General features: G+C 42.2%; 1 protein-coding gene across 1 annotated transcript in view; it reads right to left on the bottom strand.

The window, feature by feature from the left end:
- Positions 1-5220: 5220 nt before the first annotated feature.
- LOC139540975 (fibroblast growth factor 22-like) overlaps positions 5221-19979 on the bottom strand; it is a 45222-nt gene continuing 30463 nt past the window's right edge. The window contains exons 2-3 of the mRNA XM_071345072.1: positions 8576-8679; positions 5221-7043 (exon numbers count right to left, since the gene is read on the bottom strand). Of these exons, the coding sequence (XP_071201173.1) occupies positions 6849-7043; positions 8576-8679 (299 nt within the window). The 3' untranslated portion in view covers positions 5221-6848. The remainder of the gene's footprint in view (positions 7044-8575; positions 8680-19979) is intronic.

Below are 19979 nucleotides of genomic sequence, written 5' to 3'. Positions count from 1 at the left end.
GCGGGATGGTTGAGCTAACGTGCGCTGATGTGATTGGCGTGACGTTGTAAGTAACAAGAACATTTCCCAGGACATAGACATGTCTTTAATGCAGGAAAACTTACATCCGTTTTACCTCATTTTTACCAGCATGTCAGATGTGCAACCAGAGGGAAAAAAACTCTACATCATCTTTACTCCACACACAGAGACGCATACAAAGCTCTCTCTCGCTCTTTATTTGGCAGATCTGACCATCATTTTATCCTCCTGATTCCTGCTTACAAGCACAAACTAAAGCAGGAAGTACCAGTGATTCGCTCAATAAGGAAGTTGTCATATGACACAGATGATAGCACATACTGGAATATGTTCCGGAATTCATCCGATGGCATTGAGGAGTATACCACATCAATCACCGGCTTCATCAATAAGTGCGTTGATGATGTTGTCCCCACAGTGACTGTACGTACATACCCCAACCAGAATCCATGGATTACAGGCAACATCTACAAAGGGTAGAGCAGCCGCTTTCAAGGAGCAGGACACTAACCCGGACGCTTATAAAAAATCTCACTATGCCTTCTGACGAACCATCAAACAGGCAAAGCGTCAATATAGGACTAGGATTGAATCCTACTACCCCGGCTCTGACGCTCGTCGGATGTTGCAGGGCTTGCAAACTTATTACGGACTACAAAGGGAAGCACAGCCCCTAGCTGCCCAGTGACACGAGCCTACCAGACGAGCTAAATGACTTCTATGTGCGCTTCGAGGCAAGCAAAACTGAAGCATGCATGAGAGCCCCAGCTGTTCCGGATGAGTGTGTGATCACACTCTCCATAGCTGATGTGAGTAAGACCTTTAAACAGGTCAACATTCACAAGGCCGCAGGGACAGACGGATTACCAGGACGTGTACAGCAAGCATGTGCTGACCAATTGGCAAGTGTTTTCACTGACATTTTCAAGCTGTCCCTGACCGAGTCTGTAATACCTACATGTTTCAAGCAGAACACCATAGTTCCTGTGCCCAAGAACGCCAAGGTAACCTACCTAAATGACTACCGACCCGTACACTCACATCTGTAGCCATGAAGTGCTTTGAAAGGCTGTTCATGGCTCACATCAACACCATCATCTCAGAAACCCTAGACCCACTCCAATTCACATACCGCACCAACAGATCCACAGATGATGCAATCTCTATTGCACTCCACACTGCCCTTTGCCACCTGGACAAAAGGAACACTTATGTGAGAATGCTGTTCATTGACTACAGCTCAGCATTCAACACCCTAGAGCCCTCAAAGCTCATCGCTAAGCTAAGGATGCTGGGACTAAACACCTCCCTCTGCAACTGGATCCTTGACTTGTTGAAGGGCCGCCCCCATGTGGGAAAGGGTAGGCAACAACACATCTGCCACGCTGATCCTCAACACGAGCACGCCCCATTCACATCGACAGGGCTGTAGTGGAGCAGGTCGAGAGCTTCAAGTTCCTTGGTGTCCACATCACTAACAAACTATCATGGTTAAAACACACCAAGACAGTCGTGAAGAGGGCAAGACAACGCATATTCCCCCTCGGGAGACTGAAAATATTTGGCATGGGTCCTTAGGTCCTAAAAAAGTTATAGAGCTGCACCATCGAGAGCATCCTGACTGATTGCATCACTGCCTGGTATGGCAACTGCTCGGCATCCGACCACAAGGCACTACAGAGGGTAGTGAGTACGGACAAGCTTCCTGCCATCCAGGACCTCTATACCAGGCAGTGTCAGAGGAAGGCCCTAGAAATGGTCAAAGACTCCAGCCATCCTAGTCATAGACTGTTCTCTTTGCTACCGCACGGCATACGGTCCCGGAGCGCCAAGTCTAGGTCCAAAAGGCTCCTTAACAGCTTCTACCCCCAAGCCATAAGACGCTGAATAGTTAATCAAATGGCTAGCCCGTTGAAGACTACCCAGACTATTTGCTTTGACCGCCACCTTTTTTTATGCTACTGCTACTTGCTGTTTATTATCTATGCATTGTAATTTTACCCCTACCTACATGACATGTACTTATTACCGCAATTACTTCAACTAACCAGTATCCCCACACATTGACTTGGTACCGGTACCCCCTGTCTATAGCCTCGTTATTGTTATTGTGTTACTTAAAAAACAAATTTTTTTGTTTATTTAGTAAATATTTTCTAAACTCTTCTTTTTCTTAAAACTGCATTGTTGGTTAACGGCTTGAAAGTAAGCATTTCACGGTAAGGTCTACACCTGTTGTATTCGTTATCTCAGCCAATCGTGGCTAGCGGGAAGGTTCCTGTATTTTTCCATGGCTAAACCAACTAGGCTAGTAATTTAACAATATTATTCATATTTACAGATGACATACAAGTTTGTTATTAAGGTACATCAAAGTTCACATGTTCCAGAAGGAATTTCTGCTAAAAAAATCATTTTAATAATAAAAAAAATACATTAAAATGCCTCTTCTGTGAAGTAGTGACATGCAACATACGCCTAGCTTCCTGAAATGAGTCACATATTTACAAGGTATCCAAGGGTATGAGTGCTGATCTAGGATCACGTTTGCTCTTCAGATCATGAAAAATAAGCCATGGGGGACCATATCAAGCGTCTCAAGTTAGGAATTCTATCGGGTGCATTTTTTAAAAACGGTCAATTTTCACACAATGTTTTATTTTACACAGTCTAAATTCTGCATTCGACTGGATTTAGTAGAGTATATCTGAGCCTCAATTTCATAGTTTTTCCCTCCCTAAATAAATATGGTTAAAGAATATGTGGGGTTGAACCTGCAATTTTCAGATCTGCATTCAGATCACTAAGCCTCTGCGCAACCAGGGGATAGCTGTGACCTTGTGGTTATTTTTTTAAATGTTTTTATATATGGTCAATAAGGACACAGAACAAATTATTTAAAAAATCCCATCCTCTTCATACACTGTATTTTAGAATTTTCTTTCTTTATCATGAACGTCTTATGAAATGTGATTTTGAAATTGAGAAAAGGTACAATTGTTAGTTTTAAGGTTCTGAGGTTTTTAGTTTTAAGGTTCTGAGTCTATTCTGACTCAGTACGAAAAAGTATGAAAATGTATGCACTCACTACTTACTGTAAGTCGTTCTGGATAAGAGTGTCTGCTAAATGACTAATGTAAATGTAAAATGTACTTTAGAAGCATATGAATACACAAGAGTACAAGTTATTTCAAGGAAGCTCTATCCAACTAAAATCACATTTCATAAGACATTCAACACGTGATAAAGAAAGAAAATAATCCAATACAATGTTGCAAGTATGCAGCATATTAAAGGATTAAATTAAAAGTATACAATTTATTTTTATCGTCAATTGCTCATAAGGTCCAACCAAAACTTGACTTCCGCTTTTAACCCAATCTCTCTGAATCAGAAAGGTGTTGGGGACTGACACATTGGGCACCGTTGTTTTATGTGGGTTAACTGCCTTGTGCAAGAGAAGGACAGATTTTTAATCTTGTCGGCTCAGGGATTCAAATTAGCAACATTTCAGTTACTGGCCCAATGCTTTAACGACTAGGCCACCTGCCTCTATGAAAAGGATGGGAACATTTTAATAGCTCAGAAATTGTTCTTTGTCCTAATTGACCATATTTGATTGGGGGGGGGGGGGGTGACGACACACTGCAGCTGTCCCCTGGTGGTGCACAGGTTTAATGAGCTGTCTGCAGCGCTGATGATTGCATGTTTTTGTTGGGGCGGGGTTACAGGTAGAATATCCATTTCAATTATATATTCAGTTTATATCAAATGTACCTGTGGGCTGCTACTCAAAAGAAAAAGAAAAGTAAGAAATACATACAGAGTTTAAGTAATAATAAATTCAGTATAAACAGGAAAAGAAAACAAAAAAGAAAGTGGGCCTCCACCCCCAACCTCCCATCCCATTCCCCCACCGCCCACTTCCAGAAACCATGTTTCCCATCCCTTCCACCCCACTAGCAACTAAGGTTGTCAGTCACCCCCCAGACCCTCCTGCCCCGCCTCCCGGCGACCAGAGAAAACCCTCCCCATACCATCTTTTGAAAAACAACGGTGGAATTGAGGCTCAGGTATACTCTACTAAAAGAGAGGATATCTTTATTCCTTCAAGATTTATAACGAACTCAGAAAGGTTGTTCTGTCAACATTCCTGCAACATCAAAGGAACGTGTTGTGCAGCCTAATACAGATATTATCTGAATGTCAGCACAACTAGACAGTTGTTGTGTTTTGGGAACATATCTACAGTATTACCACAACCTAATTAAACATTCTGGAGTCAGTTCAAGAACAGACGAAATGTGTTCTGAGGACATTGTTGTAACATCAGTGGAATGTTTTTTGCACCCTAAAATAAACATTGTAGAATCTTCCGCACAACTAGACAGATTTTGTGTTTCGGGAACATATCTTTTGTGACGTTCACACAATTTTCTCACTAGACTGTTCCCTCAACCTGATGAAACATTCTGGAAACTTTTACAGAACAGACAGAATTTGTTCTTGCAACATCAGGCAAATGTTTTATACAAACATTTCATAATCTTCACCTCGACTGGACAGTTTATGTGTTATGAGAATATTTGTTGCAACCTAACAAATGTTCTGGGAACTTTAACAAAACCAATTTTGGTTTGCTGGGAAGAACCTACAGATTTGGCATGTGGCACTTTAAAGATTCAATATGTGTCGCCGCCGAAACGTCCCCCACTAAGACACAGGAAACCTTTAGCCAAGTCTTCAACTCAAAAGATGTAAAACTGTAAGGGTATTGGAAACAAAAGAGCTCACACACTCAAAGTCTCCTTAGACCCTCACACCAACATCCAATTGTTTGGCAGGCCTTTAGATCGAATGGCGGAGCGACATAAAGCTATTTTGACTAGACATGTTTCCCTTCAAAGAAATGTCACATTGACAGTCTGAAAGGTTAGCCTTTCTCCCCCCAATAGAGGCCATTCATCCCCATCTTTCCAATCTGCAGGGTGAAAAGATTCAATGGCCTCCCATGCTACCAGGCCTTCATTGTGATTAAAGACCCATGATAGCCCGTTGAAGAGCTCATCAGCACAAGTATTTTACAAGTCAGGGGAGGTCCACTACAGCATTGAATGTTCATGTTGTTATGATGATAATGCAGATTATGTAACTCTGATGGAGATGTGTTACTATAAGTGACTCCTTGAAAATTGTGTCATTTATGTGCATTTTATTGAAGTTCACCAGGCTGAACATGAATCAAGGCACTCGCTTATGTTGTTATGATGACAGTATTCAATTGACAGACCAATATTGTCTGCTTAATAGCTGACTGATAGTTGAAACGGGTGTTCTGGTAGATACTGTCATTGCTGACCGCTCAGTAGATGATGATTGCGATGTTAGGAGGTGCCCTATTACAGTAACATACAGTATAGACTAAAATATGGAATGGATTACAGTTAGGATTTTTGGACTAGACACAAAATGGAGGCAATAACATCAACTTCAAATGTTATACGGTACAAAAAGGCTTAAATATATTAAAAGTTCTATTTGCAACAGGTTTTTGAAAATGTTAACAAGACCTGACAAGATAATGCAATAACCAGTTACCATACGTTAGAAATGAATGGGTAGTCTTAGCACTGTGAAGAAGTGTACATACAGCCTCAAATGCTCAACGTGTTTCAAACAGAGTACCGTATGCATTTAACTACTGAACTCTGGAACTAACATATCAGAGACAATGTCACGAGTCCCACTTTCAAAGATTGACCCCTGAGCTAGTGGTGTAGGATTATTGAATGAGAGAAGGAGGCTAAAGCACACCCCACCGGGCACAGATGTCATTTCTACATCTAGTTTGGATTTACATTTGGTTGAGTCACCATGTCATTGAATTTAGGTAAACATTTAGGTGGAAAATCCAATCAGTTTTCACGTTGATTCAACGTCATCACACTGAATTACTCTGTTGAAATGATGTGGAAACAACGTTGATTCAACTAGTTTTTGCCCAGTGGGACTTCTGCAGAGCTCACACACTCATTTCAGAAACCCAAAATAACCCATAGCCAGATGTCGTCAGTTTATGTTTTTGTCTTATAGCATACATCCATGGGTATCAACGTTCAGTCCAAATGTTTTCGTCAACAAGGAATTCTGTCCCCTCTGAAGTCCAGTCAAGTGCAAGAGTCCTTTTATTGTAAAGGCCTTTCAGTATCTTACGAGAGTCCTCTCTCAAATGCTTTAGTTACTTGCTCAGATGAACATATTTGACAACCTAAAATCAATGTTCAAATCTGTTCACTGTTTGTCAGGTTTCTCTCACCAGTTATTTGCTTTAATAGCATATTGTAAGGTCACTCAAGGAAAAGCATTGTCTCCTGTAGTGTCACAGAAATGAAGGGATGGGTGGGAGGCAATATATAGACAATTCTCGTACCCTTTAAAGGGGGGATATGTTTCAATTACACACTTTAGCAGAAGACGGTGGTGTCAAAATTACTCCTTAACACAGAAGAGCGTCATCAATATCATCCCTCAGCTTGATAACCAATCATAATAATAATAGACATGCTGTATTTACACAATAGTAGCAGCTTTACTTCTGGACCTTACACTAAAAAAGGAATAACTTAAACGTACTGTATTATGCCCCCACTGCGATCTCGACAAACAAAATTGTGTATAAAACCCCAACAAATTTACATATATGGGAGAGGGGATGTATATAATAATAATAATATCCTCATTAGTTATCTTGATAACAACAACACTAGTAGGAGGGACTGGGACTGTGGTGGGCTGGTTGCAAAGCAGAGCAGAGCCCTGTTGTCCAGCTATGAGGGCAGCATGGGGAGGAAGTGGGTGGAGGGGTGTCTCCTCCGAGCTTTGTGACCTCGCCGGGGCTTCCCCCTACCGTTCAGAGACACAAACATCTGCCTGCCGCCGTGTTTCCAGCGCAGGGAGGCGTACGTGTTGTAGCCGTTCTCCTCGATGCGCTCCTTGAACTTACAGTTAGGGTTGTACTTCACCTGAGAGAGAGAGAGAGAGAGAGAGAGAGAGAGAGAGAGAGAGAGAGAGAGAGAGAGAGAGAGAGAGAGAGAGAGAGAGAGAGAGAGAGAGAGAGAGAGAGAGAGAGAGAGAGAGAGAGAGAGAGAGAGAGAGAGAGAGAGAGAGAGAGAGAGAGAGAGAGAGAGAGGTGTTTATTATGACTAGAAGGACTAACTAACAGCAGCAGCATGGACATACCTCTGAGCTAGGGACAAAGCTCTACGTCTGTTATTGCACTCAAATGTTCCATATGTTGCTGTGTTGTTATGGAGCCTTTTGTTGTGTGTTCAAAGTGAATGGCCAATCACAGTGAATGGCAAAAATATATATAATTAGGTGATTGTTATGGTTGGACCATGGTCAAGAAAATAGTTGGATGTTACTGAAAAACCAACATGAAAAAGCATAACAAACAATCAGATTCATGCTTTTTCATGTTGGTTTTTTCTTCCTTTATCTACTTCTGAGGCTAAAAACAGAAGCAGTGATTTGTGTCAATATACATGCACAGCCTAGCCAAGAAAGCCCTCTCCACTTTGCCTTGGGTGGTTGAGCTTCTTATCTGTAAGTGAGTATGACCTTAAAGATGTGACCGTGACAACGGATTCTAGAGAAATCCCCTCTACAGGCCTCTATCAGTCCGAGATCACAGGGCCCTTATGGAGATAGCATCAGCCTAGCATGATTCTTCTGCTTAATGATCATTTAGGGAGGATCCAGTGGGAAGTGAATGGAGAGGCTTTGGTAGGCTGATTGAGTTCATCTATGTCCTATTTACACCGGTGGCAGGGTGAAATAACTGTCTGCAAACTTGTCTCATCACAGCTTCACAGTACTGACGGATTGCCAGCTCCAGATTTCTCACTCTCTCTCTCTCTGAGCTGTAAAACATTTAGTGCTCTATTCAGTCTGTATCACTGAAACATTACAGATTGCGCAATAGAAATGTAAAGGTAATTTCTGATTGAGACGACATATGCAACATTTACCGGGAAAGCAGTCTCCGCTGACGCGGAAACATTGCCTTTAAATTTCAATCACACTGTAATGCTGAACTTCTGCAATACAGATTGAATAGTGCCCTTAGACACCACGGCATAGGCAGCCTCATTACATGACAGAGAGAGAGAGAGAAAGAGAGGGAGGGAAAGAAAGAAAGAGAGAGCTGGCTGTGTGTGAGCACAACTGCGGGCAGACGGCACTCTAGACCTTCACATCTGCCTATTTTGTCATCTCAGTTCAGCTTCCTTTTCTTGGCCATCTATTTTGACAGTGGAACAAGCCTCTCTTCAAGTCATGCATGTGAGCATCACCTGTAGCTATCATCAGGCTTGGCCCAGGTGTGTAGCCATGATTGATACTGCAACTCTGGTCTGCTGTGGATTTTCCTAGTGGATACCTCGAAGACTCACTTGAATGGAATGATCCGTGTTTGTAGGAACCATCAGGGTCCCCTAGCTAGAACCTGGCCCCCCAGATTGTCTTGTGAAACAATGTTGCAAGGTGTACCTACCGATCCAAAGAGTGTGCCTTTTTTGGACATTGCTAAGTACAGCCCGGTGCTGACCGATTTGATGGCGACGACTCCCACACTGACAGATCGGATTTCCATTAGACCTGAAAAAGAAGGAACAGGAGTCTGTTTGAACAGGGGAGTTTCCGCATCAAAAGCCATTCATTACCGATTAGGAAACCAGACGGCCATATGCTCTGGGGAGAATTTTTTTCCCAAGACGAGAGAAAAATATGCACAATGGTCCATTTAAACGATTCCCTTTGTGAAGAGACATCATCTACGATGCAGTTCCTCAACGATTGGCTCCCTGAGAATGACTAGACTGCAGAGAAATAAATACATTTGAAAATAAGCTGTGTATGTCATACAGAAATACAGCGATATGATTAAAATCCGCCATTTCAAACGCATATCAAAAACAATATTCAAGAGGAAAAAATCAATTTACAAGTTTAAAAAAAAATATTTGCCATTCAAAAACCATTTCCCGAGCTCACTGGTGTGCATCCGACCATGGCCTGATGTATCTACACTGAGTATACAAAACATTAAGAACAACTTCCTAATATTGAGTTGCACCCCCTTTTGCCTTCAGAAGATTTGTCGGGGCATGGACTCTGCAAGGTGTCGAAAGAGTTCCACAGGGATGCTTGCCCATGTTGACTTCGATGCTTCCCATAGTTGTGTCAAGTTGGCTGATACAGAAACTGTTGAGCATGAAAAACCCAGCAGCATTGCAGTTCTTAACACACTCAAACCGGTATGCCTACTACCATACCTCGTTCAAAGGCACTTCAATCTTTTGTCTTGCCCATTCACCCTCTGAATGGCACACATACACAATCCATGTCTCAATTGTCTCAAGGCTTAAAAATCCTTCTTTGACCTGTCTCCTCCCTTTCATCTACACTGATTGAAGTGGATTTAAGAAGCGACATCAATAAGGGATCACAGCTTTCACCTGGATTCCCCTGGTCAGTCTATGTCATGGAAAGAGCAGGTGTTCCTAATGTTTTGTACATTCAGTATACACCATCTCAGTAGACTGACTGCAGCATACAGCACAAAAGGCATTATGGGCTGGGTCCCAGACTGCACAGGGAAGGAGTGCCATCATCCCAGACCTGACACCGACACTCCACCCGGATGATACCCGGTGTTGTTTACCAGGGAGACACAAAGCAGCGTCTGATGGCCACTTACACCAACCTCTTACCCACTTTTACCATGAAAGACCTGGCAGTGCTGCAGGCTAATTGTTTCCTCTGGGCACTGATTGCAAACAAGTCCCATGTAGCTTGGTCTTAATCTGGTTTTAGTCTACACAAAAGGCCCTTAGCCATTGTCATGACGATAGACAAAAATATTTTGGAAATGACCTAAGGGCCTTACCGTGGGGGCCTGAATAGAACCTAATTGCTGGATATGCATTTCCCTTGGATAACTCCTGCTGGCTTTATTTGGACAGTCTCACCTTCAAAGGTACCCTGATGTGGCCTGCTATCTGATCTGAACACACATCCCTCCCAACAGACACCACCAGCCACGGAAACCCAGTTTAGAGGAGAAAAACATGTTGAGAAACATGATGGGTTTTTTCTCCTCCTATGGGCACCTCTGGATGTTGCTGAAAAAGGAAACAAGGCCAATAAATGGCCTGTTGCCTTTGGACAGGGCCTGTAAACACTGTAACACATCAAGGTGCTGAAGGAGATGTGGACCCCATGCCAGTAGGAAATGAAGCAGGAGCCGTAAACTCGCAAAGCGCCCAGACCAGAGGTGCAGCATTGCTCATGCAGAACAACATGTGCTGAAGGGGGCAGCGAGTGAGTTTCCGAGCAGGGTTCCTGGTTAAACCCATCCAGCGATGAAAAATAAACGCCCTCTCCAGGGTCCTGAGCAGGTGCTACTCTCCCGCCACTGCCATCTTTCCCCCATTTATTTATGTAAATCCAGACTTTGTTTGGATAGAAATTAGGAAAAATGTGTACTTGGCAGCAACGGTTGATTTAATATGTTTGGGGATTAAATAATCAGTCTCAGATCAGAATTCACACTGCTGTACTGGATTTTCAGGTTCCACCTGCCTGTATCTGGATAGATCATAGCAGAAAGGTCTTAGGGACAGCGGAAATCCTTATTCAGGGGAAATCCTTATCATCCCACTTATTGGGATAGTCAAACCACATTACAAAATTACACATTGGTTTCCTTACCCTGTAAGCAGTCTATGGACAAGGTATGACAGCAATTTATGCTTTGGTTTAGTTTCCCTGTCACTGTTTTCACATGCTTATGTTAAGCATTTAAGGATTTGTACCAATATTAGCATTTTTCGTGCATCATGCCCAAATCAAAAGTACAGTATCTATAATGGCGAACGTGCATGAAGATGACAGAATTCAGATGTCATTGTTTTAGCACTATCCACTCACTGTTTTTACTACGGTGCGCGACATGTTCCAATAAATCAGTACAATCTACAGTACTTTTTCAGTTTTTCAAAATGCCATCGTCTTGAAGCTAATGTTGGGGTCATGTATACCCTGCTAATGACCATACAAAAAAAGAGTAACAAAGAACAATTTACAATACAGCGGTAAGCGCAATGGGGGCCGCCATCTTTACGCACCTCCAGGCATCTATTTTTTGGCTGGCGTTAAGACCGCTCTGGCGTCAAACGCACGTTAGTTTTCAGTTTGCAACCAAAAGCTGGTTTTAGCGGTAACGCAGTAGGTTATGGCATGGATTTTGACAGTGGAAACGCAGCCTATCCAGCCGTGACGCACACTGCCCATATGCGCATGGAACAAGAGTAGCCTAATGTGCTTTTGGTGCCTGTACACTTCGTATTTAGACACTAATGTTTTTTCCCATTTCGTTTTATTTGATTAAAAACCAAGCATAGCCTCAATGAAGGCTCTTTTTTTTTATATGCCCAATGCAATCGTGAAGTAGTCAAGACTGTCGATAAAGGATTTGGCTCCTGAGACCGCTTGGAAATAAATCTTTATCACCAAAGCTTTATTAAAATATCAAGTTTGAGAGGAGTAAAAAGAAAGCTGTCAAAGAACACACATCCGCACAGTTTCACATTGCACATCACTCTCTCGTTTAATGACATGTGGCACTCATCCTGACAACTCATTCATCCGTCAAGCAGCACACTGTCGTTAACCATAACAACTTAGAGTACGACGAACAGCACGTCGTACCATACATAACACTGACATTTATTTTTTATCTATGCATTGTAGGCAGGCCCACATTATTTTAGCCATGCAGGTCCCTTTTTTGAACGTGCGTAAAACCCCCTCCATGATGTAGGCTACGTGCCCATGCCCATCATGAAACGAGAGATGAGAACCTCTGTGAATACCGTTGAAACTCGTATTTAGAGATATCTGTAACCTATAAAATTGCTTGTTTTCCATTTAATTGTATTACACCCAAACTTATTAGAATGATTCACCTTCCTGATTTTTTGGTGACAACATCTGCGCTTGCAATGCAACTTCTGAAGATGTGTGAATGCGATCGGATCTGTAAAATGGTTCCGATTATGTTCAGAAAACATAGGCCTATTTGGGAGCAGTACAACGGTATAATGGACATTCTCCGTTTCTTTTTATATTGGATCTTTATCCAGTTAATGTGAAAAGTTTGGATGTGTGTAAAACCCTCCATAGTCTGCGTTGGTTTAATATTATACAGTGCCTTCGTAAATTATTCAGACCCCTTGACTTTTTCCACATTTTGTTAAGTTACAGCTTTATTAAAAAATTGCTTAAATTGTTTTTTTTCCATCAACAATCTACACACAATACCTCATAATGACAAATCAAAAACAGGTTTTTAGAAATGTTTGCTAATTTATTCAAAATAAAAAACTGAAATATTACATTTACATAAGTATTCAGATCCTTTACTCAGTACTTTGTTGAAGCACCTTTTGCAGTGATTACAGCCTTGAGTCTTCTTGCGTATGACGCTGCAAACTTGGCACACCTGTATTTGGGGAGTTTCTCCCAATCTTCTCTGCAGATCCTCTCAAGCTTTGTCAGGTTCGATGGGGAGCATTACTGCACAGCTATTTTTAGGTCTCTCCAGAGATGTTCGATCGGGTTCAAGTTCGGGATCTGGCTAGGCCACTCAAAGACATTCAGAGACTTGTCCCGAAGGATCTGTCTGTACTTTGCTCCGTTTATCTTTGCCTCGATCCTGACTAGTCTCCCAGTCCCTGCCGCTAAAAAACATCCCCACAGCATTATGCTGCCACCACCATGCTTCACCGTAGGGATGGTGCCAGGTTTACTCTAGACGTGACGCTTGGCATTCAGGCCAAAGAGTTCAATCTTGGTTTCATCAGACCAGAGGGTCTTGTTTCTCATGGTCTGAGAGTCTTTATGTGCCTTTTGGCAAACTCCAAGCGGGCTGTCATGTGCCTTTTACTGAGGATTGGCTTCCGTCTGGCCACTCTACCATAAATGCCTGATTGGTGGAGTGCTGCAGAGATGCTTGTCCTTCTGGAAGGTTCTCCCATCTCCACAGAGGAACTCTAGAGCTTTGTCAGAGTGTCCATCGGGTTCTTGGTTACCTCCATGACCAAGGCCCTTCTCCCCCGATTGCTCAGTTAGGCTGGGCGGCCAGCTCTAGGAAGAGTCTTGGTGGTTCGAAACTTCTTCCTTTTAAGAATGATGGAGGCCACTGTGTTCTTGGGGACATTCAATGCTGCAAACATTTTTTGTTACCCATCCCCAGATCTGTGCCTCGACACAATCCTGTCTCTGAGCTCTACGTACAATTCCTTCGACCTCATGGCTTGGTTTTTGCTCTGACGTGCACTGTTTAGAATTTGATTAGAATTATTAATTCTCTTTTTAGGCCTTATCAATAGTGATTTTAATCTTGCTTATTGACAATGTTTGGCATGTCCATGCTCAGCCATAATGCAATTTATCGTTGGCCTAGCCCCTGTGAATGCTATTGAAGCCATGCAATTAATTTGAACAATGTGGACTGTAAATGGATTCAATTTAACATATTTAGCAAAGATAAGTCTATATTTTGTTATTTAATTTCTGTAAGCCATTTAATTAACTATAGCGGACTAACATTGCAATTGGAGTTGATTCCAAGGCAATACATAAAAGACCATAAATACACAACTTGAAACAACCACATATTTTGCCGTGGAGCACGTTCTGATTGGCTAGTGACGGGCCAAGCCTCAACACACCCACAACTTGTTTATTCATCAAAATACAGCCCTTTTGAGCCAAAGCCAGCAAGTGCCCGATAAGTGTGATAATGAAAATAGCAAAAATATTTCCGACACACCCCTGAACCTTTAGTGCCACCACCTGCGCTGAGTTTACCATTGTGAGGTTTGTTCAAATAGATCCCCCGCTATTGATTGTGAAGCTCAACAAAGTTACTTACGGTGCCTTCAAAAAGTATTCATAGCCCTCGACTTATTCCACATTTTGTTGTGTTACAGCCTGAATTCACCCATCTACACACAATACCCCATAATGACAAAGTGAAAAAATGGTTTTATACATTTTTACAAATATTGAAAATGAAATACAGAAATATCTCATTTACATAAGTACTCACATATTAGAATTACCTTTGGCAGCGATTACAGCTGTGTCTTTCTGGTTAAGTCTCTAAGAGCTTTGCACACCTGGATTGTATAATAGTTGCCTGTTATTCTTTAAAAAAATATTAAAGCTCTGTCAAATTGGTTGTTGATCATTGCTAAACAAGCATTTTCAAGTCTTGCCATAGATTTCGAAGTAAATTTATGTCAAAACTGTAACTCAGCCACTCAGGAACATTCACTGTCTTCTTGGTAAGCAACTCCACTGTAGATTTGGCCTTGTGTTTTAGGTTATTGTCCTGCTGAAAGGTGAACCCAACCTGCTTTCCAGTGTCTGGTGGAAATCAGGTTGAACAAGATTTTCCTCTCGGATTTTACCTGTGCTTAGCTCCATTCCGTTTCTTATTTATCCTGTAAGACTCCCCAGTCCTTACTGGTTACAAACATACCCATAACATGATGCAGCCAGCAATATGCTTGAAAATATGGACAGTGGTACTCAGTAATGTGTTGTATCGGATTTTCGCCAAACATAACACTTTGTATTTAGGACAAAAAGGGAATTGCTTTGACACATTTTTTGCAGTATTACTTTAGTGCCTTGCTGCAAACAGGATGCATGTTTTGGAACATTTTTATTCTCCCCAGGCTTCCTTCTTCTCACTCTGTCATTTATGTTAGTATTGTGGAGTAACTACAATATTGTTGATCCATCCTCAGTTTTCTCCTATCACAGCCATTAAACTCTGTAACTGTTTTATAGTCAGAATTGGTTTCATGGTGAAATCCCTGAGCGGTTTCCTTCCTTTCCGGCAACTGGATTAGGAAGGACGCCTGTATCTTTGTAGTGACTAGGTTTATTGATACACCATCCAAAGTGTAATTAATAACTTCACCATGTTCAAAGGGATATTCAATGTCTGCTTTTTCCCCCCAACTTCCAATAGTTGCCATTCTTTGCAAGACGAATTCCACTTTGACATTATGGGGTATTGTGTGTAGGCCAGTGACAAAAAAATATAAATGTTATACATTTTACATTCAGTCTTTAACGGAACAAATTGTGGAAAAAGTCAAGAGGTGTGAATACTTTCTGAAGGCAGTGTATAGATGATTTGAACATGATGCGCTAAAAACGCTAATATCGGTCCCATGACTTGAATGGGATTTGTACCACAAATGCTAAAATGTTAACATGTGGAAACAGTGCTAGGGAAACTAAACCAAAGCATGGATTGCTGTCATACCTTGTCAATAGACTGCTTAAAGGGTAGGGAAACCGATATGTAATTTGGGTGAACTATCCCTTTAAGTGACGTTGTGAAACCAACCCCTCACTAAATAAGATAGCCAAAGACAGTGTCAGCATCTCCTTTCTTCCTGTCTTTCCTGTCAGCATGGAGCAATACACAGACTCCCAGCTGCTAACACCATTATCCATGCTTACCAGGTTAAGTCATTCACATCAGACACACACAGAGAGAGACAGAGAGGGTAAATAAATACAGGGCCTGTTGAGTCTTTCTTCTCTGACATGTGTGTGGACATGGAGACCCATTTTTCACACAGCTGCAGTGGTGAGGCCAGCCTAGAGCCTTTAAGGGCACGTTAGCACTTTGATGGCAACGTCCCCTTTACGAGCTGTGTTTACAAACACTGGGCGTTTTGGTGGCAGGGAGCGTGCAAGCGACTCATAAACTAATAGGCCCAGGCCGGCTTGTGATTGGAGCTCATCGTGGGTTTATGGGGACTTGTCCAGTCCAATGAAAACCGCTGGTGCCTGAAAGTACTGCTGCCTCTAATTGCCATCATTTGCTGCTCTGAGCTCCAGGCACAGTAGGTGCTAACATATTCCTCACTCTGATATGTAGACTACAGTATGTACTGAAGGCACGGAGTGGTTAAAATGACTTTTTCCCTGAAGTATCAAATGCAGGCACGTGGATATCTCACGTGTGAGAATAGTTTTGCGGTTGTTTCGATATCAGAGAGAAAAAGACTTCCATCGACACCCATGCTCAAATCGGTTTCACCATTCCCTTTCTTCTCATTACCTGTTATTTCATCCGTACATGGCAGTGTAGCTGCCAGCAGAACCAACATCTAAGGACATGAGATGGGGATTTGACATTGCTTAGAGAAAGTGCTTGGTCTCTGGACACTTGACCAGACATCCATAAAGGTCACTTAGATCCATACTGTAACTCTTAGTCACCTTTGAAAAGTCAGGTCATTGTGTTCAAAGCTGGCGGCAGAGCTAGTTTTAACCACCTTTTCTAAACACACGTTACATTCCCAAGGTCACTAATATTGGGCTAGCTGCAACAACTCCACCTAAGACTTCTGACTTACTCAAATGTGTGGCTTTATTGACCTAATTTGTACTTATGAAGCTAATGACCATGAGTACTCAAATTACAGTAGACCCACATGTAATGTATGAGAATATGTGTGTCATATTATGCAATGAGTGCTTTTTTCAATGCAATATTAACCAATTGTTGCATGTGGACATGCAATAAAATAAGAAATGATTAAAGAAAAGGAAGCTATTTGTAATCATGCTGTTAATATTGATTAGGAAGGTACTTTTTGCTTACTTCTTGCCCTTGGCAGAATCTGCTAACCTTTGACATGTTTTGGCCAGAGCTGTCAATAATCCGAAGCTGTTATTACAAGCAAGTCCTACCCTATACAGGACTAGTCAAGTGTGGACTGACCATTTTTTTTTAAGCATAGAAGAAGCATTTTCCCAGTCTTTTTTTACTCTTTCTCTTTCCATTCTTTCCCCCTTTTGTGGAAGTGAGCCAATCGTCAGATCATTCAGCCTTTTCTGCCGTAGAAAAAAAAAACGCAGTAAGGGAAGCGAGAGACACTCTCACGGGTTTCCTTTTGTCAGACTCATGCTATGGGAGGAGGAGGGAGTGGGTACAGGGTGTAGGTGCTGGTAATAAGAAGGGGGGGAGGTCATAAAACTATGTCGACTCCAATTTGCCTCTCCGTCCTCCAATAAGTCTTTGTTACTTACCTGAGAGGTGGAGGGGAGATCTTATTAATGACTCAGCTTTGTGTTGGACTTGGAGGGAGGAGGGGGGTGGGGGTCGGGACTTTCCCTCCCACCACAATTAAAAAGCAGGGGATAAGGAAGGAGCAGAGTCGAGTGAAAGACCTTCTTTTTGGGTCTTTAATTTCTTGGGTTGCCCCCTTCAGCAGCCCTCCATGGCCCGGTGCTCGACCAGGAGAGAGCCTGGGAATCTGGGCGCTCCCGCTGGGCGCCTACTCTTGATTGACATACCTTTTCAATTATTTCACAGTTAGCTTGCCTTTTAAATGGAGAGGGCCCTGTTTTTTTTCTCTGCCCTCCTTTTCAAAACACAAGCTTTTCATGTTGGGTCTTCGCTGCTGGGCCTAATGGCTGTGACCAGCACCTTTGATCTGAGCTGACCCCCTCAGAGGGCTGGGGACCGGGTCCAAGCAAAGGCCTGTGTGTGTGTGTGTGTGTGTGTGTGTGTGTGTGTGTGTGTGTGTGTGTGTGTGTGTGTGTGTGTGTGTGTGTGTGTGTGTGTGTGTGTGTGTGTGTGTGTGTGTGTGTGTGTGTGTGTGTGTGTGTGTGTGTGTGTGTGTGTGTGTGTGTGTGTCTGCCTCTGCCTCTGCCTCTGCCTCTGCCTCTGCCTCTGCCTCTCTGAATGGTTAAGGAAGGAGGGGACATAGCCAGCATCACTTACTTTAAACACCTTGAAAGATTATCATGGGAACAATAATTTAGTTGGTAGATCGAAATCATTCCAAGTGATCCCCGGCAGTAAACTCTTTATGTAGAATTACTCTGGTATTAAGCATACAGTTTTTACTTTTATCTCAACTTAGGTCACCCGTTTTAAATGAATTCGTTGAATATGATCATCTGTAGATCTCTGCTACAGATATTAGAGTTTTACAGTAGGAAACAAATGGAGGATAAGGAAAATCATTAATATTTGCTTCAACTATTTTGTCTGTGACTTATCTGTGTCTTATGTGAGCCATATCAGTCTTATCATAGCCAAACTCTGCCAGGTAGGAAGGAGAATAGGACAATGGACCCCTCTTGACCTTTTCACGTCACTTTTTATGAGTATCTAGTGATTTTTAGACATCTTGATACCCCCATCTTTTGTGTGTTGCTCGAAATGCAATGGGGGGGAACAAAGGAAGAGAAAGGAGAGCTTAGATTCACACCAATGGCTTCTACCTTGTCGCTTGTCTGTGCTTGAAAGGCTGGTGAGGGGAGAGACTCCTATCAGTCTGTCCTGCTCTGCCTCTCATAGCTACTTTCACCTGCACGTTTTATGGACACTCTTCTAGAACTACAATAATTGCAGACACTCTGTTTACACACAACTTTCTCCTTGACCTGTAGATAAGATACTGTAAGGCAGAGCAAACACAGTACTTGTTTCATGACCAACATTTGAAAGGAACGTCTCTTACCAAAATGCATAGACTTTTATACTTGTGGGTCTAAATAAGATAAAGTCAAAGAATGAGTGAAGAAAATAACACCCTCACAACCCTAACACAAGCAGCTGACCAGGCCATCAGTTAGTAGGCCATTCAATAACAAACATCCTCTTCTAACTGGTCCCTGTCCAAGCTGACAGCCTGGTAGCATAATGCCGACCCACATCGCCATGCGTTTAAGAGCAGCCTGACGTTGTGGTGACAGATCAAGGCCAGAAGCATGTCACTGGCAGGTTCATCGCTCTCTCAACACAGCTCTGAAGGCATAGAGTTAACGGAGGCAACAAGAGTTCACCCAACAGTGGGTCTCCAAGGTATGTAGACAGGGATCTGTAATGTGAGATCTGCAAAATATTCACACAAAAAAGAGTGGATCATAACCGTTTTTTAAATATTGTATATTGTTGAATTTATTGCCTGGTTGAAGTAATTCATAATAGACCCCTATAATGGCAAGGCTTTTGGCTCATTCCAACTGAACGAGTAACTTTGCCTTTAAAATATGATTGATAAACGTTCCCTATAGCATTGCATTGGTACATAACAGAAGTACATAACATAATGGGAATTTTATAAATTACATGTACAGTATAGTATGGAGAATGGCTATTGGATGGCTGTGGCATTAGTCTTGACAGTGTTACCACTAGATTGAGCGGCCCATTAGCTTCTAGCGATAGCTGGCTAATAGATGGTGAACGACTTGTCAGGGACCCAGTGCTTTCGGCTATATTAGCAGAATTTACTGGAAGCTTGATAATTCTATCATGTGCAAATGCTTCATTGATAAATGTTTTTTAATGAGTGGCTGAATGAAACCTGATCTTCCGTTGACTACCAGGGACAGTGTTGGGACAAAAAGGGATCCCTACAGGAGACACAGTCTGCTGGGAGGCTAGAAGGGACTGGCTAACCTTCACATAGGAGCTTGTAATTGAGTCAGGGTACATGAACTCACAGTCCACCAAGGGAAAAGACAGCAGAGATATAATATTAAACAGCTTTAAATCTTACACTGTATATTAATACACGACACTTGGTACTTTTTGTGAAGCCCAGTCGCACTTGTCTCAGTGATATACAGTATGTCCACAGTATAACGGTATGGGCACTTGTCTCAGTGATATACAGTATGTCCACAGTATAATGGTATGGGCACTTGTCTCAGTGATATACAGTATGTCCACAGTATAATGGTATGCTGTGACTCTGACATCCTAATTTAAACATTAGCCCGCTCAGCTTTCAGCTTTCAAACAGCTTTGATCTCTGGGAAAACAGAGAGGGGTAGATTTA

Source organism: Salvelinus alpinus, chromosome 16, assembly GCF_045679555.1.
Source record: "Salvelinus alpinus chromosome 16, SLU_Salpinus.1, whole genome shotgun sequence".
Taxonomy (NCBI): Eukaryota; Metazoa; Chordata; class Actinopteri; order Salmoniformes; family Salmonidae; genus Salvelinus; species Salvelinus alpinus.
Note: the sequence above shows the minus strand (reverse complement) of the source record. Positions and strands in the feature narration are given on the sequence as shown.